This window comes from Littorina saxatilis, linkage group LG7 (assembly GCF_037325665.1).
Source record: "Littorina saxatilis isolate snail1 linkage group LG7, US_GU_Lsax_2.0, whole genome shotgun sequence".
In the NCBI taxonomy this organism is placed as follows: Eukaryota; Metazoa; Mollusca; class Gastropoda; order Littorinimorpha; family Littorinidae; genus Littorina; species Littorina saxatilis.
The window spans coordinates 27,314,959-27,341,242 of record NC_090251.1 but is presented as its reverse complement, the minus strand read 5'-3'; the positions used below and the strand labels follow the sequence as shown (position 1 = coordinate 27,341,242).

The window sequence follows — 26,284 nt, the reverse complement described above, 5'->3', positions numbered from 1 at the left end:
GCAATTACTTTTCTTTTATAAATTTGTGATTTAAAAAGGGAGACATTTGTTTCCTTCAGGTGAGATTTTATTCTTCAAAATTAAAATTGATGAACTACTTCCTGCGCGATATCAAATTTGCTGGGAACTTCCTGCGCGATGTCAATTGATATACAGTTGACCAATGACAACAGCATGTTTTGTCATGTGATCAGTAAAAATGCGATAAAACAATATATACGACTAGTGTCTGTCTGTTTGCGATGCACGGCCAAAGTTCTCGGTGGATCTTTTTCAAATTTGGACACCGTATTCAGCTACACCCTGGACACAACCTCATCGATGAGATATTTCAACACGTGCTCTCAGCGCGCAGCGCTGTGCGCGCTGAACCGATTTTGTTTTTGTTGTCGGGATCCACTACCAGTAACTCTTCCTTATCTTCTCCAGTGTTTTCAGCCGCGATTATCTGCCTTCCTCCGTGTGGTGTCAATCCATATTCCCGTTACTACGTTACTATTTTTAGAAGGTCACTGCACGTTACTATTTTTAGAAGGTCTCCAGTGTTTTGCGCGTTTATTTCCTTTCCTTTGTGCGCCGGCAAAGCCGTTGTACACCCGGCAAAGGCGCAGCCTGGTATTCGGCTCTACTTCTTCCCGGCGAAGCCGGTACCCGGCGAAGCGGGTAATCATCTAGTATATGGGTCATTCTCAGAAATGGTGGTCCAGTGAGAGTGAGTAGGGGTGACACATTTGAAATCATGAAAAATGTCTACCACGACTTTTTTCATCTGAATCTATTCCTGAAACATTAAAGCATTGTTGTATGTCAATAAAAATGGTTTCTATACGTTGGTGTTGTTTTTGTGTGCTTTTCAATTGCGAAGTTCGGCCGTTTACGGATCGCCGAAGCGTTACACGACTTTCGTGATCAACAATATGTTCAGTCTCATGGCTAAATGCAAACATGCAAACACCAACAAATTACTGCAATCGACAGTCAGGAGTTCAGTATTGGACGTAGCAACACATCTTTGCAAAAACTTACGCTGAATTTGAAGTTACGGGCTTCGAACAAAAAATTATGAATGTCGTAACACTTCGTATCCGGACTTGACGCGCGAACATCGGACAGCAATGTGCTCCATGACTTTGCCACATCACGGCTATTTTTAGCTCTTTGGCGCACAGGAAGTTCGAACAAGAAAATAGTCCTTTGAATCACAGCCAAATATTCACAGAAAACACCAGAATCATATCATTTGCTGCAACTCATGGCGTCGTTTCCTGACCTACGTTACGACTGAAGATGGTTTTTACTTAATTGTCGAGCCTGCAAAGCTTTGTCACAAACTTACACACCGCGGATGGCGACAATGTAGTGTCGGAAGGATATCGAGTGCAAACAGTCTCTCAAAGCGCGAAGTTTAGCGGAACAAAGCAGCCAAGAAGTGTTCGTATCCTCTGATCGTCGATGTTCGACATTCATCAAGTACTTAAAATGGGTAATCTGAACGCAACAGGAACTTTCAACAAATACAGCAAACTCTGACGAATTGTGTTTTGTGTAGTTATTTTGGGTCAGGCGGGTTTTGCCGGCAGGAAAGGCCAAACAGTGCAGATTCATGTCTGTCGCACAGGAACCGAAAGTGGTTCAAGCATTTCGTTTCTGTGTTGCGACATTCACCTTAGTTTTGTTCCAAATGTCATTTTTTGAGTCACTTGAGAAAAAGTGACTATGTAATCGGTCAGTGTTAGTCTGTCCGGCCGGCCGTCCGTAGACACCACCTTAACGTTGGACTTTTCTCGGAAACTATCAAAGCGATCGGGCTCATATTTTGTTTAGTCGTGACCTCCAATGACCTCTACACTTTAACGATGGTTTCGTTGACCTTTGACCTTTTTCAAGGTCACAGGTCAGCGTCAAAGGAAAAATTAGACATTTTATATCTTTGACAAAGTTCATCGGATGTGATTGAAACTTTGTAGGATTATTCTTTACATCAAAGTATTTACATCTGTAGCCTTTTACGAACGTTATCAGAAAAACAAGGGAGATAACTAGCCTTTTCTGTTCGGCAACACACAACTTAACGTTGGGCTTTTCTCGGAAACTATAAAAGTGACCGGGCTCAAATTTTATGTGAACGTGACTCATTGTGTTGTGAATAGCAATTTCTTCCTGTCCATCTGATGCCTCATATAATATTCAGAACTGCGAAAGTGACTCGATCGAGCGTTTGCTCTTCTTGTCTAATTTTTGCATTATTATGTATAGCAAATAATAGACTTCATAGTAAAAACAATTATTTTGTATTTCTTGACACTTTATTTTTTACTTTGTATGTAACACTTTGGACCACCATTTCTGAGAATGACCCATATATATATATATATGTGCACTCTGAAGATCCTGTGGTCCATCTCAGTGTTTGTTGGGTCTTTGAAATCACGAGTACACCCTGCATGAGGGCGTAGTACCAAGACTGCAGGTTGGCATTTAACATGACATGGTGTCTTACAGTGAAACTGTACTTTCGTTTGTAGAGCTGCCAGCAGCAGAGGTTTAGAGTGTGATAGAGTGTGTTGCACTTAGCACAGCATGGTGTGATGCAGACCTGCCTACCCTTACGATTTGGGTGTAATTTACTACGAATTTTATTCCAAATTACGCCACAACGCTTTCCGCGATGGAAATACGATTTTTATGAAATCGAAAGTACGATTTTTCACATTTCGTCCCGATATAAATCCGATTCGTATTTTTGCTCTCGCCGAGCTTTGTGAGCTTTGTCGGATGAGACATTGGAGAGTCTGCTCCTCCTGAAATCAAGATCAGGAACCTTCGGCACCAGGCAGTACAGCCAAGCAGAACTTGGCAGATTTAAGTCATGCTATTACAAGTCTTTGAAAAAGCCCTCTACCTCCAAATAAACTCTATGCTCATTCAGCAAACTCAAAATGGTGGAGCGCTGGTTTTGTGCGAGGCTGATTTCTCGAGATGTGTGACCACTGTGCACATGACATATTTTGCTTTTGTCATCCTAGATCGTTCTAATCAGTATAGTTTCCCAGTGCTGTGTTCTAGGGTCGTATTGACTGACGTCACAATTTTAGAAAATCAATGACATTTTATTTTTGCGAAGCATCTTCTTCTTCTTCTTCTTCTTCGTACGACGGTTGTGTCAGACTCGGAATCTGGAGGATGCCATGAACATGGACGTTCTTTCCAGGTCCTCCAGTGCTCCCCACATTTTGGTCCTCAGATCTGTTTGGTCAGGCCATGTGATCTGAATATGAACAGAAAGTGTGCAGAAGAATGTTTGTGTCCTGCAAGACTTTATGAACAACTATTTCTCTGTTGGGAGAAAAATGAGGATGTCTACAGGCAAGGTAGTGTCATATTCTTTATTTGGGTTCTCCTTTTAGTCACACCCACCGATGGCCGTTACTTTTGGCAACGAAAAACTACTCTTTCTACCACCAGATTACTCTTTTTGGCTGGGCTCATTACTCCTTGTAATTTTTGGGGTAGGCAGGTCTGTGTGATGAAACTGTCCTATTTTTGTGTGCAGAACCAACAGCAGCAGAGGAAGTGGCAGAGCAGAAGGTGGAGGAGGAAACACCCACCCCCGTCGTCCAAGCTCCTGCCGAGACCTTCCCTGAGGTTGCGGAATCAGACCTTCAGAACAACGCCACTGTTCAGCAGTCGGCCTCGGATCTGGAGGAGCCCAATCTCTCACATCAACAGGTAGGTGCTGATGAGGGACAGGGTACCAGGGCCGACCGAGGTGCACAAATAAGTTACCAACCGGGTGAGAGTCAGTCGCGGTGTTGGATTGGTTGAAATTGAGATTTGTTGTGATTTCAACCAATCAGACCCGGCGGGTTGTTCTCTCCCGTTTGGTTGGCACCCACTTTGACTTGGTCTACCTCAGTCTAGGGCTACAGTGTGGCAGGGTAAACACCTTTCAGGGTAGCTGCTAGAAATTCTGGGTTTTAAAAATTACACCCCCCCCCCCCGCAGGTTAGGGGGAGTCCCATATTGGTTGGGACGAGAAAGAATTTACCCGATGCTACCCAGCATGTCGTAAGAGGCGACTAACGGTTCTGTTTCTTCTTTTACCCTTGTTAAGTGTTTCTTGTATAGAATATAGTCAATGTTTGTAAAGATTTTAGTCAAGCAGTATGTAAGAAATGTTAAGTCCTTTGTACTGGAAACTTGCATTCTCCCAGTAAGGTCATATATTGTACTACGTTGCAAGCCCCTGGAGCAATTTTTTGATTAGTGCTTTTGTGAACAAGAAACAATTAACAAGTGGCTCTATCCCATCTCCCCCCTTTCCCCTATCCCATCTCCCCCCTTTCCCCGTCGCGATATAACCTTGAATGGTTGAAAACAACGTTAAACACCATATAAAGAAAGAAAGCAAAATTACACCAAGCACACAAATCTGGTTTCTGAAAATAACCCGCTATTCTTTGTACAGTTTTTGCTGTGCGGCTGATCCCATTTTTTCCTTTTTCAGAAAGTACCTTTGAAGAATCGACCATTTTTGAGTCACTTGAGAAAAAGTGACTCTATGTAATCGGTCAGTGTTAGTCTGTCCGGCCGGCCGGCCGGACAGACTAACACTGACCGATTACATAGTCACTTTTTCTCAAGTGACTCAAAAATGTCCGTAGACACCACCTTAACGTTGGACTTTTCTCGGAAACTATCAAAGCGATCGGGCTCATATTTTGTTTAGTCGTGACCTCCAATGACCTCTACACTTTAACGATGGTTTCGTTGACCTTTGACCTTTTTCAAGGTCACAGGTCAGCGTCAAAGGAAAAATTAGACATTTTATATCTTTGACAAAGTTCATCGGATGTGATTGAAACTTTGTAGGATTATTCTTTACATCAAAGTATTTACATCTGTAGCCTTTTACGAACGTTATCAGAAAAACAAGGGAGATAACTAGCCTTTTCTGTTCGGCAACACACAACTTAACGTTGGGCTTTTCTCGGAAACTATAAAAGTGACCGGGCTCAAATTTTATGTGAACGTGACTCATTGTGTTGTGAATAGCAATTTCTTCCTGTCCATCTGATGCCTCATATAATATTCAGAACTGCGAAAGTGACTCGATCGAGCGTTTGCTCTTCTTGTTGGTGTTAGCTTTGGTATGGTTTCAGGGAGGTTTGAATGAAGGTGGAACGAACAATTCTTATAGATATGCATGCGTGTTATCATTGATTCAAGGTCTGTGCCCATACATGTGCTGCAGGTTTAGAGTGGTGTGAATCCGTGTTTTCTCATTAATTTATGACTCGGGACAAAATGTTGGAGTGGCCTTTGTTGTGTTACATACTTGCTCAGCTATGGAAAACTTTTTTGTGTGTGAAAAACTTGCAAGTCATGTACAAAACTTATTCAATATGGCTACCAACAGTAAACATGTTCTTATAGGTTGCACAAGGGTTTATTTTGTCATTTACCAAAAAAGTCACTTTGCCTCAGTTTTCCTCAGATGATTGAAAATGGAAAGACACATACACAGTACGCAAGCAAAAGTTTCTTCTTTCTAGCTGAGACGGCGCTTGACAACACATTTCTTTGTTTGTCCAGCAGAGGCAGAACACAGTAACATGATTTCTTTTTAAGACTTCCAGAGATGCAATGACAAGTGTCTGTGTGTTGAAAGCATCCTGTTATTTGGTCGTGTTTAAAAAAAAAATTGAATTAGCAGAGACTAATGATTAGAGTGTCCATACATTGTAAGTGTTGTGTTGTTTGTGTCAGGTTTTGCCCACGGTTGTGCAGCAGTCAGAGGTAGCACACACTTCATATTACAACCAGCCCACCACCACCACCCCCACCCCCACCGCCTTCCAGCCATCACAGACACAACCACCACCACAAAACGCCTCCGCAAAGACACGACCACTGCCCGAGATCATCTCCTCTGTCAGGGGAACATTCAGCTTTCTGCAGGACTCGGAGATTGAACTCGACTGTGAGTTTCCTTCTCTCTTTCACTTATGTCTGCAGTAAATGGTTACTGTGATGCGTTCAGAATTGAGTGGAAGTTTAAAAGGCTGGAACGAGTTACATTTAGCTGTTTTCAGCATCACCTTATAATTATTTTCAGTGATTGTTCGGCGTAGGTCATACTGTTTGTTCAATTTGACTGACGAGAAGCTTTTGAAACTTGGCACTGGGAGATGTACAAAGAATTCAACTTGGTGATATTTACTTCATAGCCCCATCAGGATTGGTAGTATTGTAGGTCACTGTCTTCTCAAGAAAAATATGTCCCAAAGGTAATCAAAATATGTGCATGCAAGCACACATAGTCAGATACACTCACCCTTATTTCACTTGCTCACGCTTACCTTCAACCTGCACATTTTTGAATTGTTTTCGTTTTATTTTGATATCAAAAGGAGGGGGTTAGAATACAATATAACAAGGGAGGCAAGTTGTTGATTTAAGTCTTCCACTTTTGACTGTGGTACCCTGGTAGCAGTGAGCAGAAAAACTGGTTGTATTTGGGCACCACACATGGACCCAGCAGTGGTATAGCAGTCATCGTATTCAGATTCCTGCTTGTATTGTAATGTAATCCCTGGTCGTGTTTCAGCACCACACATGGACCCAGCAGTGGTAGCGGCCCAGCCCATGATGCGACCGTCCTCCGCCAGCTCGCAGCTCCCCGTGGGATTCCCCGCACCCCCCGTGGTGGACCAGTCGCTGGACACTGAGGCGCAGGACCCCCTGTCCCTGTCCCAGCAGAGCCTCACTCAATCAAACTTGGACTATAGCGGTGCCAGTCAGAGCTTTGCTCAGGCCGGCCTGTCCCACTCACAGAACATGCCCTCTGCCCCCGGCGCCGACAATTTGTTCCAGTCAGGCGTGGAGGAGACGACCAAACCCACCGTTCCGCAGCAGCAGCAGCCGCAGCATTCGGCCCCCCATGTCATGTTGGGGCAGGGCCGCAGTGCGGGGGAGCCAGCCAACCCTCCGTTTGACCTGCCCCCCTCCATCCCCATGCCACCGACACAGGCACAGCAGGTGGGTGCTCCGTGTTCCTGTCCATCTTTATCACATGCCAAGGGGAAGAACTTCAGGCTTTGGTAGGTTTGGTGGCTGGTGGCTTCATCGAATCACTGGTTCATCAGCAGCTTACACACTATCACTGTTCAGTGGGCAAATTGGGCTTGTGTACAATGTTCATGCTAAGAATGTTGTTGACTGTCCAGCAGCATCGCATGAAGATGGTTTGTGTTATAAGTGAGAGTGCGTACTAGCGTGCGTGAGTGTGTGTGTTTGTTTCCGTGAGTGATTGCTCAGAAAATGTTGTACGGGTTTTAGTGCAGTTTTGAACTGTTCATAAATTGGCCCTTCGTGGTCGGCTGGGCGTTAAGGCCAGGAGACAGGGAAAAATTCGACATTTTTTCACGATTTCTCTTGATTGATTGTGATGCCAAATTCTAATATTTTTCAAAACCCTTGGTTGTGAACTTAGTTTGAAGACTCTATTTTAAGGTGATAGCTTTCAATTGTTGATACAATGTAAAACTTTTGTGTTGTGGTGACTTTAACACAGTAAGCGATAATGAGCGATAAATATTAGCGACGACAGGGTTGTCACTCTAAAAAAAAAAGTATAGCACATATCAACTAAATATTTGGCAGACATATGTAACTATGTGTGATGAATGAATGCAAGCACTTTCAGTTCTGTTCATAGCTGTAAAGTAAATAAAAAAGCAAAAGATTATTGAACATTTTTGGTTTTTTTAGAAACTTTTGCACTATATGTAGGTAACTGAAAGTGCTTGCTTTCAATGGGAAATATACAAGGAACATTGCTTCCAAATTTCATGTCAATCGGACAAGAACTTTTGAAAATATCTTGACAACGGTAACATTGACGAACGAAAACGCGAATATGGAGAAAAACGCCCGAAAAGAAGACAAAAACAACTCAAACATGTACATACAGAAGTGTGAACTGTCAAAGTCGCCAATTTGTGTCTGATTTGAAAGACAGACACTAAGAAAAGTGTATACAACTCACAAACAGCATCAGTGTGCTCCAGCGAGGTAAAATTCTCCGGTTTCTTCTGCGGCAGCATCTCCATCAATGGCGCGTCGTTGTCGAGCAAGACGAGCATCTGGAGCAGCTTGGGCACGAGCACCAGCAATACGTCTTTTGTCAATCATTTTGAAGCTTTTTGCTGTGTGAAGTCCAACAACCATCCCCAGTTCAGTGAAGATGGGTTGCCTCCCACACTCTCCTTCGTTGTAGCAGATTGTTGCATCATACACGGCCAAACACAGTCGAGAACGGCCCACGAAGCTGGTCTTTGGGCAATGTGCCCAAATAACGTTGTGGAAACTCTCGTTCGTGTTTTGGGTTCCACCATGAACACACTTTTCAAGCAGGGTCATGCGAGTGAGTGTCTCAAAGACAGGTCTTATGGCTTCAGAAATGTAGGGCCGAAGAGCGTTTGTGTTTGGATCTCTTGGGGGATTTTTTTTTGCAGGACACCAATCTCCACAGTTGTCATGTTGCCTTGCGCGGTGCTCCCATATTGCCCAAATGTCTTTGCTCATCCTGTCAACATTTGCAACATTATTTCTAATTGCTGCACCATAATGTCCTTGAATCTTCTTGATGGCTCTCATTGTCAGACCCCCTTTTCCCCCAATACCTTTGACAGTTTTCTGGTTGTGGACAAAGGACTTTTGCTTCATTTCGGCCACCTTGTTCATCAGCTGTCGACCCATCCTTTTCTGAACATGTCCACAACATTCATATTTCGCAATGTGGACGTTTTCATATATTGCCGGTTCTGCGTTCTCGACACAATTGAAACTTTTACTATCACCATCGCCAAGAAATCCGGTGTACCGCAAATCATGCAAGTCAACAGAACGTCTAAAAATCACCTCGGTTCCAGCCGTTTCCATTGCCCCTGCAGACCCCACATGGTTCTTTCCACACACACCCTCATGCCCCACAAACCACCGTTCAAACTCGTCGACAGCCAACTTTTTCCTCATTTTTGCGCATCCGTCACAATGGTTGGAGAGAACATGTGTCGATGACCTTTGAGTCCTTTCCATTCACAGACAGTGTCGTAATTACGCCATTCTTACTATGAAAGCCTTTTCGCTGCCAGGTGCCATCATTTGACACAGTGATGTCCCTACCCTTCGCCTGTTTTACCTCTGTTGCTGCTTTACTCTTGCAACGAGCTGCGACAGTCGCCGTTGCCTGTGTGATTTTGTCCTTGTGTTGATAAACTGTTGGGTTGATGTTGTAGGGCATGTTCATTGAACCAAGAAACTTTTTTCCATGTTTCAGGTTTTTACCTATGGATAACATTGACATGGGAAAGCGCCTTGACACTTCATAAGTTTTTCCACATTTCTTTGAAGTACTCAATTCCAGTTCATGTTGGCACTGGCAGTGAAAAACAAATGATGATGCAAGCACCGATTTGCGCTCAGTCACATGTGACAGTCGTTTGTTTTCGCCCAGAGGTCTCCTGCAGTTGGGGCAGAAAAGTGACTGAATAAAATCAATAAGTAGCTCTGCATCAACAAATCGAAATCCAGTCAACTCTGGGTCTCTGTCAAACTCACGCTGTCCCTGCTGATTTTGAAGTGGAGTCGCGTTTTCAAGCTTGGAAGATGATGCAGTTTCGGTTTCCACCGTTTCCTCCATGGCCGTGGTGTGTTGTTGTTGTCGAGTCGGTGGGTCCACATGATCACAATCCGGCACTGAATCGCCGTTATCCGACACTGAATCGCTTCCGAGTGCTTTATTTCCATTACCTGTGTACTGATTCCCACAAAAAGGTCTTTTTCGTTGCCTATCGGCTCGCCAAACTTTCTTTTTCCCCATCTTTGTGGACACAAAAGTTACATCAAATACAAAGCACGCTTCGCTTCCAACACAGGAAGTTGGTTGAGAGTTCAAATTGGGGCTTATGCAAAACGGATTCTGATTGGCCTAGAAAGGCTCTGACACAATGTCATCCGGTCTGAGGGCCAATGAAAATGCTTGATACGGAAGTTTTCGGCTTTATTTTGTAGCAGACAGCTGGCTTGAAAACGAACATTTTGGTGTCTTTCTTTTGCTTGTACGATGTTTAGAAGTGAAGATATGGACCCAAAATGTTTGTGAATATATAATTAGGTAACCAAACTCGAGAATTATAACTCTCCCATGTAGAAAAAGACACAAATACAATCTTTTTCAGTCGTTTATTCAACAAGGTGATTGCACAATGTGAAAAGTGAATGATTCAAGATGCCATCTCTGCCAAAAGCAAAAATAGACAAAAAATCGTGAAAATCGAAAAAAATCATCATGTATCCTGCCCTTAAGCAAACAAACAAACAAACAAACTGTTCATAAATGAGATGTATTTTGTGTTTTAAACCGCCTGACACTCCAAGGCAATTTTCCTTGTTTTTATAAGGACGGTAAAAACTTTGAGTCAGAAGAGGGGTGTGAGTATCGATGCAGGAAGCTGGATTTTCTGCAGTTGAGTTTGTAGGTGGTGTGCCAGAAGGTAATAAAGGCCGGAAACCAGTAAGAGTAATAAAGACCCTGGTCCCAGAAAAGTTCAAGCAGTTTCTTGAACCACATGCACTTGTGACAGAACCAGTATCTAGGTCGTAAGTTTTAATGTGTACTAGCAAACCGTTCATGTCATATCGGTTGCTTGTGTGAACATCCAGGCAGTCACAAGAAACCATTGGAAGTTCAACAGTAGTTTATTTAGGATGCAAAAAAGCTCCGGACAAAAAGGATAACCGGAAAACCTTCAATAAAAAAACCTGTAACATAATACAGCGCAAATAAGTCATGACAGCAAGTAACCATCATTATAATTATACAAAGAAAGTGTCAAACAATGAATGCAAAAAACAATAGCATGTAGTCTTATCAGAATACAGGAAAAATGGATCATCAATGGTGATGACTAACACATCACCAGTGAAATTAAATGAAAAATACAATCAAGTACTGCATATAAACGGGTTTGATAACAGATCTAAGCTCAGAGGCATGTAACTCAATAATAAAGTAAACATGTTACAATCAAAGTGCACATCATACTAAACGTCAGACTGAAACGCACCTCAAGGCAAATTGTGCGACACCAGCCTCATCAGGTATGCCCTCAGCCACATGACAGCATTTGCAGTACAACAGTACAGCTGAAAATATACATTGTAATGTCATAAAACATACTACATTGCTAGACAGCAAGCAATCCTTAACTATTCTTTCATGTAACCAACTCTTAAAGTTGAAGCAAAACGAACAAACACAAGAAAATAACCTAAGTTCAAACCGGCACGGTTGGTCTAGTGGCAAGGCGTCCGCCCCGTGATCGGGAGGTCGTGGGTTCGAACCCCGGCCGGGTCATACCTAAGACTTTAAAATTGGCAATCTAGTGGCTGCTCCGCCTGGCATCTGGCATTATGGGGTTAGTGCTAGGACTGGTTGGTCCGGTGTCAGAATAATGTGACTGGGTGAGACATGAAGCCTGTGCTGCGACTTCTGTCTTGTGTGTGGCGCACGTTATATGTCAAAGCAGCACCGCCCTGATATGGCCCTTCGTGGTCGGCTGGGCGTTAAGCAAACAAACAAACAAACAAACAAACAAACAAACAAACCTAAGTTCAAAACCAAGGACAAACTTCCAATAAAATAATATCAATCATCAGAAAACTACAAGTTGCACGAGAATAGCACACCACATGTGTGCATTCCACTCAAATGTAGGAGAAACCACACAAGGAAAAGTGACAAAGATTGAATAGAAACATATGTTCTGAATCTGTTGTCGTCTGCTTTGTTTACACCGGAAACACTCCAACAACCTTGACCCGGCAATGGTATATCCGGTCATAGACCATTTATCCTGGACCGCCAACTAGCTCTCTCTCCACTCTTTCTCTATCCTCTCGCATTTAGGAACCTACGCTTACAAGCTTCAGAAATCAGGGGGACGTGATATCCGGTGTCGATTGTAAACATGGACGAAGTTGCCGAGGTAAGTTCTGAAAATGCTAAAATAAACTCGGCAAAAGTGCATATGGAACATGTTTTTCGATGAGTTTTGTTAAGTTTAGTTTGGAGTTTTGGAAAATCCAGTTCATTGTCACCGCCCATTGTCACAAATAACTGGAGTGTGCTTTCTTTTCACTGTCTTCGAATCGCTGGCCTTTCAAACCGGACGCGACGCTCCCCTGAAAGTCGAGAGTCGTAACCTCGAAGGCTCACGTGACGAGTTGGCGGTCCAGGCTATTTGGTCTATGATCCGGTCTACTTATGATTCTAAAAATAGACAGCTCTATGGCGGGAAATCTTTCTCTTCCAGACAGCCATAGAATTCTCAGTAAAACTCGAAAATTCACCACATAATTTGCCAAACAATGCAATCATTTTAAAGGAAATGGTTCTGTTCATACTAGGAATGAAAGAACATAGTTTGTGAACAAAATAACTTTTTCCACTATCTGTTGTCTGGAAACTACCTAGCATGCAGACCTTCCATAAAACCAAGACAAATACATTATTAAAATTCTAAAAACAGTCCTAAAACAACAATTTCATACATAAATACAAGAATGAATACAAGCACACAAACATACCTTAAGTTCTGTCAAAGCAGACGTATGGAAAAAGTCATGATCATCATCACTAAAACCATGCTCCTCTCTTGGAGTCAAAAAGTGGGGGGAAAAGTTCCAGAATTGCAGGATAAGCAGTCTTATCCTGTAGCCAGACGAAACTAGTTCTTTGCACTCAACTACTTTCAATGCCTCAAAATACTCTAAATATTCATTAATAACATAGAAGATTCCAAAATACTTAACTTTAAATGTTTAATACAAAAATTGCATTATTGATTAGAAATTTTGTATCCCTACACAAGACAGACGTTTTCAGTGGCAGGGGAAGACAAGCACACTGGTCACACCAGAGTTATCCTCAAACACTAGACTAAGGAGTAGTGCAGGGGAGATAATCAAAATTGTGACTAAACGGGACTGGCTTTTCAGAGTGACTGCACAACTGGAATAAATGAAAATACATCTCAAGATTTAAACAGTGTTATGTACACATGTAATGTACACATGTAAGTGTGAACCTCTTACACTTGTGATCTAGTTTTGTGTATTTTTTCTGGTAGCATGCATGATCTTGTGTCTGCTGAAGTCTCATACTTTACGTAAGCTTGTTTGCATGTCCTCTAATGGTTTGTCTGCTAGGATGCACAAACGACTCATGTGGTTGATACTCAAGCCTGTGCTTGTTCTGTCTTGTCTCTCAGGATGCCGCTCAGCTAGCAGGGGAGAAGAAGTTCACACTGAACGCCAGCGCCACAGAATTCCAGTCACGGACCATGTACCCCTCCATGCCCCCCAGCATGCAGAACATGGCCTCGCAGCCCCCTCCCTCCCAGACACAGGCACCCCCTCCCTCCCAAGCCCCCCACCAACCCACCACCCAGCCCGACACGCGCACCCACCCCCCATCCGCCGGCAACCCTGACTTTCCCCCAGCACAGAACTTTGCTCAGGCTGCAGGGGACTTCTCTCAGGGTGAGTAGCTCTCTTGCATTGTCAGGGGTGAATGTTCTCATGAGAGAATCAAAGGCTTGAGAACCCTCCCACTTTGCTAGGAATTCCTCCTGTTAAAGCTGTTCTAGGAGTGGTGTTATAATCTGAAAAATAAACAAATTTATTGATTTTGAAAGTGTTGACCTTTCTCCTCCTGCGTTAATCATTGACTTATTTTTATTCATAGCAGGGGAAAAACCTCTGCAAAGCTTCTGTGGTTTACCAGATTTCCTCCATTTTGACCACTTTACGTCCTTATTTCTAAATTAGGAATACCTGATGTACAAAAATGTGCTCTGACAAAGGTAATGAATTTCCAGGTAGAAAGGTCACACACAAAGACTGAGTATGTTAGGTTGAATTGAAAGCCAAGCTAGCCTTGCATATTTGCAAAATCCACACCTTTTCTCTCTTCATTATCCTTGTGAGATAGTTTTTGTATGGACCCCCCGCGGGTTAGGGGGAAGAATTTACCCGATGCTCCCCAGCATGTCGTAAGAGACGACTAACGGATTCTGTTTCTCCTTTTACCCTTGTTACGTGTTTCTTGTATAGAATATAGTCAATTTTTGTAAAGATTTTAGTCAAGCAGTATGTAAGAAATGTGAAGTCCTTTGTACTGGAAACTTGCATTCTCCCAGTAAGGTAATATATTGTACTACGTTGCAAGCCCCTGGAGCAAATTTTTGATTAGTGCTTTTGTGAACAAGAAACAATTGACAAGTGGGTCTATCCCATCTCCCCCCTTTCCTCATCGCGATATAACCTTCGTGGTTGAAAACGACGTTAAACACCAAATAAAGAAAGAAAGAAAAAGTTTTTGTATGTGCGCGCGCAAGTGTGTGTGTTGGGAGGGGGTGCTGCACAGTTGTGCTAAACAATTCAGTTACAGGAAACACTTACATATCAGCATTAGGAACAGGAATTCCTGTGCTATGGATGAATTTCTTCCTTGAAACATTTTTTTTGGATTGATACCAACTTGGAGTTTCAATTCAAGATACAGCAAATTAGAAAATACTGTCAGTTGATGTACGGACTGCAGAATCATATGTTTGATCATTGCAGTAGCAGGCAATTTCCAGAGCGGCAACTTCCAGCGCGGTGGCCGTGGCGGCAACACTGGAACCAGTGGTTATCGTGGAGGTCAGAGGGGAGGTCGTGGCGGCACAACTGCCGGCAACATGCAGAACGGCTTCAACCCCCGACCTCAGAACGGCACCAGTCGCCCTGGCACCCGAGGTAGGTGTGGGGGTCTTTAGTCACACAGTGGTACCTGCAATGGGGGCCCCTTTGATGAGAGGACACCTGTCAATAAAGTATCCCTTCTGTTGTCTGCTATCTAGGCTAAAGTATACCTGTCATGACAATCCACCTGCAATGTTGGGACACTTGGGCTGGTCCCTTGGATGTCCTTTTACCTTGCGTACCATTGTACTGCTGGAGGTGTGCATTGGTGAGTGCAGCCTTGGATGTCCTTGTATCTTGCGTACCATTGTACTGCTGGAGGTGTGCATTGGTGAGTGCAACCTTGGATGTCCTTGTATCTTGCGTACCATTGTACTGCTGGAGGTGTGCATTGGTGAGTGCAGCCTTGGATGTCCTTGTATCTTGCGTACCATTGTACTGCTGGAGGTGTGCATTGGTGAGTGCAGCCTTGGATGTCCTTGTATCTTGCGTACCATTGTACTGCTGTAGGTGTGCATTGGTGAGTGCAGCCTTGGATGTCCTTTTACCTTGCGTACCATTTTACTGCTGGAGGTGTGCATTAGTGAGTGCAGCCTTGGATGTCCTTGTATCTTGCGTACCATTGTACTGCTGGAGGTGTGCATTGGTGAGTGCAGCCTTCTGGAAAGATGTGTTTAGACACTTACCTGGCCATTGTCAGAAGACTCTGGGTATTTGACTTATGGAGGTCTGGTTGCAATGCTGTCGTTGGCCCCAGCATTTTTGAGTCACTTGAGAAAAAGTGACTCTATGTAATCGGTCAGTGTTAGTCTGTCCGGCCGGCCGGCCATCCGGCCGGCCGTCCGTAGACACCACCTTAACGTTGGACTTTTCTCGGAAACTATCAAAGCGATCGGGCTCATATTTTGTTTAGTCGTGACCTCCAATGACCTCTACACTTTAACGATGGTTTTGTTGACCTTTGACCTTTTTGAAGGTCAGCGTCAAAGGAAAAATTAGACATTTTATATCTTTGACAAAGTTCATCGGATGTGATTGAAACTTTGTAGGATTATTCTTTACATCAAAGTATTTACATCTGTAGCCTTTTACGAACGTTATCAGAAAAACAAGGGAGATAACTAGCCTTTTCTGTTCGGCAACACACAACTTAACGTTGGGCTTTTCTCGGAAACTATAAAAGTGACCGGGCTCAAATTTTATGTGAACGTGACTCATTGTGTTGTGAATAGCAATTTCTTCCTGTCCATCTGATGCCTCATATAATATTCAGAACTGCGAAAGTGACTCGATCGAGCGTTTGCTCTTCTTGTTATTTTTATTTTACATGCTGCTTTTCAGGCCTCATGAACTGCAGACTTACGGGTTCAGTTTTACAATGTTGGAATATCACAGGAGACTTGCGGGTGTAAACTGTTTTTACGGATGAGGAGTTAGCATAATAATGACATTGTGTATCATCTCTCAGATGTATTGTTTTTGTAACTCTCACAGGAGGAACCCCGTTTCAAGGTTACCCACCACGCACTGACTACCGACCTGACGGTTACCAAGGTTACAATGCCAACGGCTTTGGCAATCCTGCGGCCTTCCAGAAGCGAGGGGGTGCCGGAGGTCCAGGAGGTCCAAGCTTTCCTCGCGGTGGTGCTGGCGGCAACAGGGGCGCTACAGGTGAGTGTTTGTGGGATTGCAGTGTTCAACAACAATTTAAAGATACCTTTCTTCACGTGTTCATGTAAACCACCTCACATTTGTTGGTTTAAACAAGGTTATATTCAATTTAACGGGATACAATAATAAAATGAGAAACAATAGGAACACGGACTCAAGCGAACGCTTATAGTACGTGCCCTACGCATTTGTTAAGGCTTGGGATAGCAGCAACATATCAAAATCAGCGGTGTGACGGCTATCTCTGCAGAGTGGGATGTTCACCTGCTGGTGTGCAAGCTGTGTTGAGTGTATTACAATACTGTATTCTTGTCAGGACATCTAAACAGAGCGTCATTTAAAAACTGGAGTTCTTCCCAGTGACCTTTTGTGAGCTAAAGAAAATGGATTATTGTGTGGCCCTTGGTGAGCTAAGAAATAAATTGTAGAACCCTTGGTCAGTAAAGAATTAGATTATTGTGCGACGTGCAAACGTGTGAGCTGGCTTACTGTAGATTGACAAAATAGATGTGTTGTCTGCACATATCTGTGTGTACATGTGTTTGAACACAAAATGCTTGCCCCATATTGAACACAAAATGCTCCCCATACTGAACACAAAATGCTTGCCACACAGGTATGCGCCCGGGTGGACCACCCAGGACCGCACCTCCCCGAGGAGCTGGCGTTGTCCGTGGCGGCATGACCAACCGCCCGACCAACCAGTGACCCGGACCCGATTTTGACCGTGACCTTGGCTCCAACATCTGTCGCCAGGGCCACAAAGTCCAGCAACCTGGACCTTGAGATTCTTGACCTTGGACATCAGCATCATTTGTCCTTGATGTCACACGTGTGTTACGAACCTCGTCTTCACGCTCTCTGCAAGCTGCACTCTTTTCATCTGTCTTACAAAGACACTGTGTCCTAGTCTGGTGACTTGCTATGTGGAACACGCTTTGTCTGTTCTAGTAATCGGTCAATACACTTAATGTATAATGTTAAAGGGAACACAAAATTACAGACTTTTTTGTTTATTGGCACAGATAAGTGAAAGTTAACAGATTATTGGTCTGTATTTGGTTTGTAGCAGTACCGCTTCTGAGCGTACTGTCTGAAGAGGACTTGTGCAGTATTAGCGGTGTGTGTTGGTACGGAGAGACTAGAAGAGGCAGTGTGTGTGTGACACGGGTGAAGATGGTATCTTTGCAGCGCTCAGCGTACAACCGTTCGCGGGCAGTCAGGCCGAGAGGGTGAAGACGGCGAGTTTAGATGTGCGCAGGCACGATTCAACAGGCAACCGAACTTTTTTTTTTTTTACGAGTCCCCAATCTCACGAGCTCAGACATCGTTGGGACTATCAAAACATTACATCCGTCATCCATTTTTCTCTCGTCATCTTGTCTTGACTTCTTTTGATTCCTTGTAAGAATTTTGTGCTAAGTAGCTTTTTCTTGTGATTAGGACTTCGTTTCATGCTTGTCAAGTGTTGGAAAGCAGGAGACTTGAAAGGTTCCTGTTCTCTCCAACTTTCGGGGTCAGGCAACACCAGTCACTTGTGTAGTATAGGCAGATTGATTGGAAGGGTAGAAGGGGGTGGTAAGGTCAGTTAGCCACATTCTTTTGTTATGGAAGTGTGCAATTTTTTTTTCTTGAAATACAATTATTCCAGATTACTATTTTTTCAGTTTAGTTTGCCATAGTTTGGGTGTAATTCATGAACATTTTCCTATTTTTTCTTTAAGTTGAAAACAAAATCTATGGGAGAAAGTATAGAAACTCGAAGAACAAAGTGTTGTAATTGAGAATATTGGATGCTTGAATTTAATTGGTACAATAAAATTCATTTTGTGAATGGGTGTACTGTTGTGCAATGCTCTTTCTTCTGGGATTGCAATTAGTTTGCAACCTTGAACAAGGAGCTCCTAGGTTTTCTGGTCATAATCAGATATTAGAAGCGCATTTGAAAAGACACAGGAGTCATTAGGCAAAAAAAAAAAATAGTCTGTTTACGGTAACCCGACCGACCCTATTTTTTTCGCGCGACCCTAGACTTTTTTTTGGCATTTGGGGAAAAAAAAAAAATGTTTTTTTTGCAAAATAACGTAAAAATGTTTTTTTGGAAGGAAAAAAAATTCCCGACCTACCGACCCTATTATTTTGGCCTATGTTACCGTAAACAGACCTATTTTTTTTGTGGCCATTAAGCTATTCAAGGGGGAAGCAGTTATGAGCTGTCTCCTTGAAATGTCTTTAAAAGAATGCAGGCTGCGCTCCCCTGAACTAAAAAAACCACACCCATAGTTGTGTTAGCAAAGCTAGCACAACTTTTGACATTTACAGATATTCCTCCCTGTGTGAACGAGCGTTGAAACAATCTGATCTGTCCAGGCAATTAACTAGGATGTACACCAGAAATCTAGAGCTTGGGTGCTTCAGTGCAGAGGGGGCATTTCTTGCTGAATTATTTTAGTATCTGATGCCTATTTCAATCGGCAAATATGAATCGTCAAAATTCTCGCTCAACACAGAAAGCAGCCAGGCTGCAGCTTTTTTGTATGTGACCAAGTGGAAGGATGCTTATCCTACGTAAAAGCCTAACAGTTCTGTGGTGGGTTGTATGATCGTTTACATGGCGTGGTTCATGTGTATCTCTGAAGTACAAATAGCCAGCCGTGTAGACCTGGAACATTAGCAATTTTATATTCCCCATCAACAGAAACGGCCTCTAATTAACTGGGCAAAGTCGACTACTCAAAGTTGACTTTAGGAAGCTTCAGCACTGAGTTTTCTGTATATAAAAATAAAAGTTGACTTAGGGAAGCTTTAGCACTGAGTTTTCTGTATATAAAAATAAAAGTTGACTTTGGGAAGCTTCAGCGCTGAGTTATCTGTATATAAAAATAAAAGTTGACTTTGGGAAGCTTCAGCACTGAGTTTTCTGTATATAAAAATAAAAGTTGACTTTGGGAAGCTTCAGCACTGAGTTTTCTGTATATAAAAATAAAAGTTGACTTTGGGAAGCTTCAGCACCAAGTTTTCTGTATATAAAAATAAAAGTTGACTTTGGGAAGCTTCAGCACCGAGTTTTCTGTGTATAAAAATAAAAGTTGACTTTGGGAAGCTTCAGCACTGAGTTTTCTGTATATAAAAATAAAAGTTGACTTTGGGAAGCTTCAGCACTGAGTTTTCTGTATATAAAAATAAAAGTTGACTTCGGGCTCCATTAATTAAGGACCACCTTTCTGTCGTCGTGGACCCAGAAGGGTGTTTAATTGCAAATATCTCTTAAACTAGTTGGAATTTTTTAATGAGCTTTTAAGAATGCCTCATGCACCTAAAAAGCTCTTATGTTTTAAAATTTCAGCAAGAAGTAATACAAAAAAAGGTCATATTTAGACTACAAACATCGTGGGGACGTGCGGACCCATGTTTCTCAAAGAAGGAAATGAGAAGCATGGGTCCGCACGGTCCGACGATGACTTCCGTGTGTAGTCGATAACCTGGACGGGCTAAGGTTAAAGCAACATTCACTCCACACACGCCATGAACAAACATAGACCTGAAAACAGTTTGTCAAACAAAATGAATATAACCTCTTTATTGGAAAAGATCTGCTACATGATTGTAAATGACTGACGATGATAATGACAGAGAATGTGACAGGTAATGGGCTACATAATGATCAAGTGCACCATTGTACTTGAAACTAAAACTGCAATTAACAAAACCTACTTGTTTACAAGACAAAAATCTAATTGTCAAAGTAAATTCATGGCAAATATGTGGGCCTTAGAATACATAAATTAAAGAAAGATCTTTCCCTGAAACTGTGAGAGTTATATGTAATTCACCATGACATGGATGTCGTCATGGTGAATACTGTATCTTGAGTCGCTAAAGCCGAACTAGTGGGAGATGGGAGAGTCAGGGTTGCAAATAGCGCATATCGCATTCTTTTTGTTGTGACGTCTATTTACATCATTGCAAGTTGTACAGGAGAAGAACGGTGAGACAAGTGATGACGGTTAGGCCTGCACGTTTTGTAGGACAAGCCCTCGATGAAACAAGACTGGCAAAGTAAACCATAAATGCTGAGAAAAACGGACACACCTTTTACAGAACTCATTTTCAACAGACACACATGTTGAAATTTTACAGAACTCGTTTCATGAAATTTAAAAAACTTGGATTTCTTATAAGATTTTAAGAATAAGGGCGTCAAAGGCATGGATGCCCAAATAAGAATGCATCATCAGTTTAGTTCTACAAATTGGCTCAAGTCTTCAAAATTGCTAAAATTTAAAGCATTCCGTCTTCAGAGACCCTTTGAAAAGAAAATGGCTTCATCATTCATTGGCTCAAATTGACATTTCAGGCCGGCAGAAACAGCCTGTGATAGCAGTCAACACAGTGTGTCCATCTGATCAAACCAAAAAAGTCTAGAAGAGATGATTAACAATCAAATTGAAACAATTAACACACAAAATCTAGCTTTTTTATTAGGACAGGACTTTTGTATTTTTGTTCAGTCAAAACATTTTTAAGCACCAGCCCAGTTCCTACATCACTGATATCATCGGTAATTGCACAGGCCCTGTTCCTTAAACAATGAATCGGTTGCAATTCAACAATTATGACAAATTTGAGCCAAAGAAAGAAAAAAGGCCCAAGCAACTGCCATAACTTCCAGAACGACACAATGTCATCGCACATACTTCACACATTGAGGGTAAGATGCAGAACAAATAAGGATTTATAAATTAATTGAAGACAAGGTACTATGTGCAGTACGGGTATCCAGTTCTGTTGCTGTCCTTCAATGCAATACTGACGGAGTTGCCTCCCTTGCAAACATTGTCAAAATAGTTCTTCCTCCAACAAAATGCTAACGCAACATGAGAAAGCATGCAAACCATGTTCTTTCTTCTAAAGTTGACAGCAAGGCATCACTACTGTCCAGTAACAACTCACAAAGAAGGATCTGTGGGTTACAGCAATTTTCAGTTAATCTTTAATGATGTTGCATTGTTAAACTGAATGCCACTGGAGTAAAAAAAAATCCAGTCTGCTTCACTGATATGATTTCCTAAATGAGATCTTGAGTTCAACAAATGTTAAAATTCATGATAAGGAACAAGTCTGTTCGTTCAACCTGATGCTATAGATCAATGTGTTCATAAAAACATTTCTTCTAATGTGGTAAATTAAAACTCTGCCTTAAGAAGCAACAGAAGAAGAAAGAAAAAAACACACACAAAGATTGAAATTATAGAATACTGTGATGTTCGCTTTTCCTTGCAGATGATAAGTTCCGAAGATGAAATTTACCCCCCTCAAAATAATGTTGAAACCAGGCCTGGTGGTGGATGGAAAGGGGGGAAGGAAAGCTGAAGGAAGGGTACATGTTCGAGGAAAAAACGCACACACATATTTTGGTTTTGATCATGACTATATAAATGCATTTGGCAGAAAGCTGGCATGGGTGGGTGAGGGGGGGGGGGGGGGGGTGAGTGTGACTGCATGTGGTCACTAAGCACACGGCATCAAACCTTGAAACACAAAACGTTTGTGATATATATGGTCCCAGTTTTATACCCGCTTCGTGTACAAGCTAAACTAGTTCAAGCCAAAAATCATAGTGAACACTTCGATCCTTCCCTGATTCAATTCACAAAGAATGGAAAAAACAACTTTGGTCATGGATTTGAAGAGTGTTAAAAAAACACACCCTCATCCCGCACTATAATAACAAAATGTCTGCAGAAATCAGTCATGTCCCTATGGGCAGGTGGTAGGGTGTAGGATCTAGAAAAGAAAACTAAAGTAGTCATGTACCTATGGGCAGGCAGTAGGGTGTAGGATCTAGAAAAGAAAACTAAAGTAGTCATGTACCTATGGGCAGGTGGTAGGGTGTGGGATCTAGAAAAGAAAACTAAAGTTCTCCTTACAAGCAAACTAATTAAGATTCTTTCTTTCTTTATTTGGTGTTTAACGTCGTTTTCAACCACGAAGGTTATATCGCGATGGGGGAAGGGGGGAGATGGGATAGAGCCACTTGTCAATTGTTTCTTGTTCACAAAAGCACTAATCAAAAATTTGCTCCAGGGGCTTGCAACGTAGTACAATATATGACCTTACTGGGAGAATGCAAGTTTCCAGTACAAAGGACTTAACATTTCTTACATACTGCTTTACTAAAATCTTTACAAAAATTGACTATATTCTATACAAGAAACACTTAACAAGGGTAAAAGGAGAAACAGAATCCGTTAGTCGTCTCTTACGACATGCTGGGGGGGAGCATCGGGTAAATTCACTAGTTAAGATCTTTCAAGTAATTTCTGAACAGGATACTATAAATAGGAAAGCATTTGTACAATAAGATAGCAAAAAAATAAAATGGTAAAATAACCGTAAGTAGCTGTGTGGTTTTCACAGCCAAGCTGAAACAAAAAGAGGCATGCACTGTAAAACACACAGCAGGGTTCCTTCCCTTGCAAATGTGTACCCTGCAATAATACTAAATGACGCTAATTCACTGTGCATTCACGCCAAGATCAAAAGTTGCAAGAATTGTGTCAATGATACTTTCCTCATTTACCTGGTGTTAAAATGATCGGAAAGAAGAAGAAAAAAAACCACACACACACCAAAAACCGAAAAGAAATTGCAATTAAAAACAAGAATCAACCATTTTCGAAGGGAACGAATGGTTGTAAAAATTGAAATAGATGATAGAAACAAATCAGTTAAAAACATAATTTAGAATTAACATAGTTGGCTTAAAAGACTAAAATAAAACACAATCTGAACAACAGAAAACAATAACATGTTTAGTGGTGTGATTTACAAACAAAAGGTAGCTTCTTTCTTGTATAACGGACCATGCACCTCGACACATGTCTGCCTAGGCTTTTACGCGGGATAACAGCAATATCCACTTTCACACCTACCAAAAATCGACACCCTCGCTGCTTTCTGTACAGGGAGGGATTTTTACACCCCCGGTATAGGGGTGTGTATAGGATTCGGTCGATGTGTTTGTTTGTTTGTGTGTTTGTGTTCGCATATAGATCTCAAGAATGAACGGACCGATCGTCACCAAACTTGGTGAACAGGTTCTATACATTCCTGAGACGGTCCTTACAAAAATTGGGACCGGTCAAACACACGGTTAGGGAGTTATTGGTGGATTAAGATTCTACAAGGACTTATAGAGGGACATATTAATGGTCAAAGGGAAATAACCTTCTCAGTTGGTGGCAGTGAGAATGGTAAGGACGGGGGTGTTTTTCCTACCTCGGAGGAATTTCTTGTTTTCTTTTTCTTTTGCTGAACTAATTTCTCGGCTAACACCCATACCATTCTGCACAAATAATCAGCAATCACTTCCCACTCTGCGCAGGAAGCAGTCAGGTTGTTGATATTTGGTATCTGTCCAGACGGGCGCAGTGGCATGGTGGTAAGACCTCGGCCTCCTAATCCCAGTCGCTGCCGCCTGGTGGGTGAAGAGTGGAGATTTTTCCGATCTATATCTCCCAGGTCAACTTATGTGCAGACCTGCTAGTGACTTAACCCCCTTCGTGTGTACACGCAAGCACAAGACCAAGTGCGCACGGAAAAGATCCTGTAATCCATGTCAGAGTTCGGTGGGTTATAGAAACACAAAAATACCCAGCATGCCTCCCACCGAAATCGGCGTATGCTGCCTGAATGGCGGGGTAAAAACGGTCAAACACGTAAAAATCCACTCGTGCTAAAAACATGAGTGAACGTGGGAGTTTCAGCCCATGAACGAAGAAGAAGAAGAAGTATGTGTCCAAGTGGAAGGATGTTCTTAGGCCAAAAAAAAAAAAAGGTCTGTTTACGGTAACCCGACCGACCCTAGTTTTTTCGCGCGACCCTAGACTTTTTTTTGGCATTTGGGGAAAATAAAAAAAGAAATAAAAAAAAATCTTGCTTTTTTGGCAAAATAACGTAAAAATATGGTTTTTTGGAAAAAAATAAAAAAATAAAAAAATAAAAAATCCCGACCTACCGACCCTATTTTTTGGGCCTATGTTACCGTAAACAGACCTATTTTTTTTTTTGGCCTTATCCCAGGTAAAAGCCAGGACAAATCTGTGGTGAGTGCCATGATATGGGAAGGTCAAGGGTAAGCATGCATCTTTAAGAATAGTTGATTCCATCAGAATAGGCTATTTCTGGGCTATTTTGACCTTTAGGGCTGACTATGAGAACACATAATAATGACGGTTTAGAAAAAATAGCCACAAAACCAGGTGTTAAAACATTGACACAAAAAATTGCATACTTTTTCTCTGGAAATTTGGTTGTGTTTAAATGTCTCAAATATAATATTGTACATTAACCGTTTCATTCCTGCCCATGTACACACACCTCTATACATTCAATCCTACCGTCATCACTTGTACACATGCCTCCATACATTCAATCCTACCGTCGTCATCACTTGTACAAACACGCCTCCATACATTCAATCCTACCGTCGTCATCACTTGTACACACGCCTCCATACATTCAATCCTACCGTCGTCATCACTTGTACACACGCCTCCATACATTCAATCTTACCGTCGTCATCACTTGCACACACGCCTCCATACATTCAATCCTACCGTCGTCATCACTTGTACACACGCCTCCATACATTCAATCCTACTGTCGTCATCACTTGTACACACACGCCTCCATACATTCAATCCTACCGTCGTCATCACTTGTACACACACCTCCATACATTCAATCCTACCGTCGTCATCACTTGTACACACGCCTCCATACATTCAATCTTACCGTCGTCATCACTTGCACACACGCCTCCATACATTCAATCCTACCGTCGTCATCTCTTGTACACACGCCTCCACACATTCAATCCTACCATCGTCATCACTTGCACACACGCCTCCATACATTCAATCCTACCGTCGTCATCTCTTGTACACACGCCTCCATACATTCAATCCTACCGTCGTCATCACTTGTACACACACGCCTCCATACATTCAATCCCACCGTCGTCATCACTTGTACACACACGCCTCCATACATTCAATCCTACCGTCGTCATCACTTGTATACACACGCCTCCATACATTCAATCCTACCGTCGTCATCACTTGTACACACACGCCTCCATACATTCAATCCTACTGTCGTCATAACTTGTACACACGCCTCCATACATTCAATCCTACCGTCGTCATCACTTGTACACACACGCCTTCATACATTCAATCCTACCATCGTCATCACTTGCACACACGCCTCCATACATTCAATCCTACCGTCGTCATCACTTGTACACACACGCCTTCATACATTCAATCCTACCGTCGTCATCACTTGTACACACACGCCTCCATACATTCAATCCTACCGTCGTCACCACTTGTACATACACGCCTCCATACATTCAATCCTACCGTCGTCATCACTTGTAAACACTACGCCTCCATACATTCAATCCTACCGTCGTCATCACTTGTACACACACGCCTCCATACATTCAATCCTACCGTCGTCATCACTTGTACACACACGCCTCCATACATTCAATCCTACCGTCGTCACCACTTGTACACACACGCCTCCATACATTCAATCCTACCGTCGTCATCACTTGTACACACTACGCCTCCATACATTCAATCCTACCGTCGTCATCACTTGTACACACACGCCTCCATACATTCAATCCTACCGTCGTCATCACTTCTACACACTACGGTACTAGTGAGGCACGCGATGATGAACATTAAAATGAAGATTCCTCAACCATACGATCAGTATG

The 26,284-nt window shown here is 42.4% G+C and overlaps 1 protein-coding gene and 1 long non-coding RNA gene across 2 annotated transcripts in view; one reads left to right on the top strand and one right to left on the bottom strand.

Annotated features, from left to right (window-relative positions):
- The window catches only part of LOC138971061 (caprin-1-like), a 28,701-nt gene extending 10,382 nt beyond the window's left edge, over positions 1–18,319 (top strand). Inside the window, exons 6-12 of the mRNA XM_070343664.1 lie at positions 3,554–3,729; positions 5,770–5,983; positions 6,611–7,041; positions 13,338–13,608; positions 14,695–14,868; positions 16,309–16,485; positions 17,102–18,319. Of these exons, the coding sequence (XP_070199765.1) occupies positions 3,554–3,729; positions 5,770–5,983; positions 6,611–7,041; positions 13,338–13,608; positions 14,695–14,868; positions 16,309–16,485; positions 17,102–17,193 (1,535 nt within the window). The 3' untranslated portion in view covers positions 17,194–18,319. The remainder of the gene's footprint in view (positions 1–3,553; positions 3,730–5,769; positions 5,984–6,610; positions 7,042–13,337; positions 13,609–14,694; positions 14,869–16,308; positions 16,486–17,101) is intronic.
- Positions 18,320–20,036: 1,717 nt separating this feature from the next.
- LOC138971062 (uncharacterized) lies at positions 20,037–25,581 on the bottom strand. Its single transcript, XR_011457156.1, has 2 exons — positions 24,561–25,581; positions 20,037–24,303 (listed from the first exon to the last, which is right to left on the bottom strand). It is a non-coding gene; the product is annotated as an uncharacterized lncRNA (long non-coding RNA).
- Between the last annotated feature and the right edge of the window lie 703 nt (positions 25,582–26,284).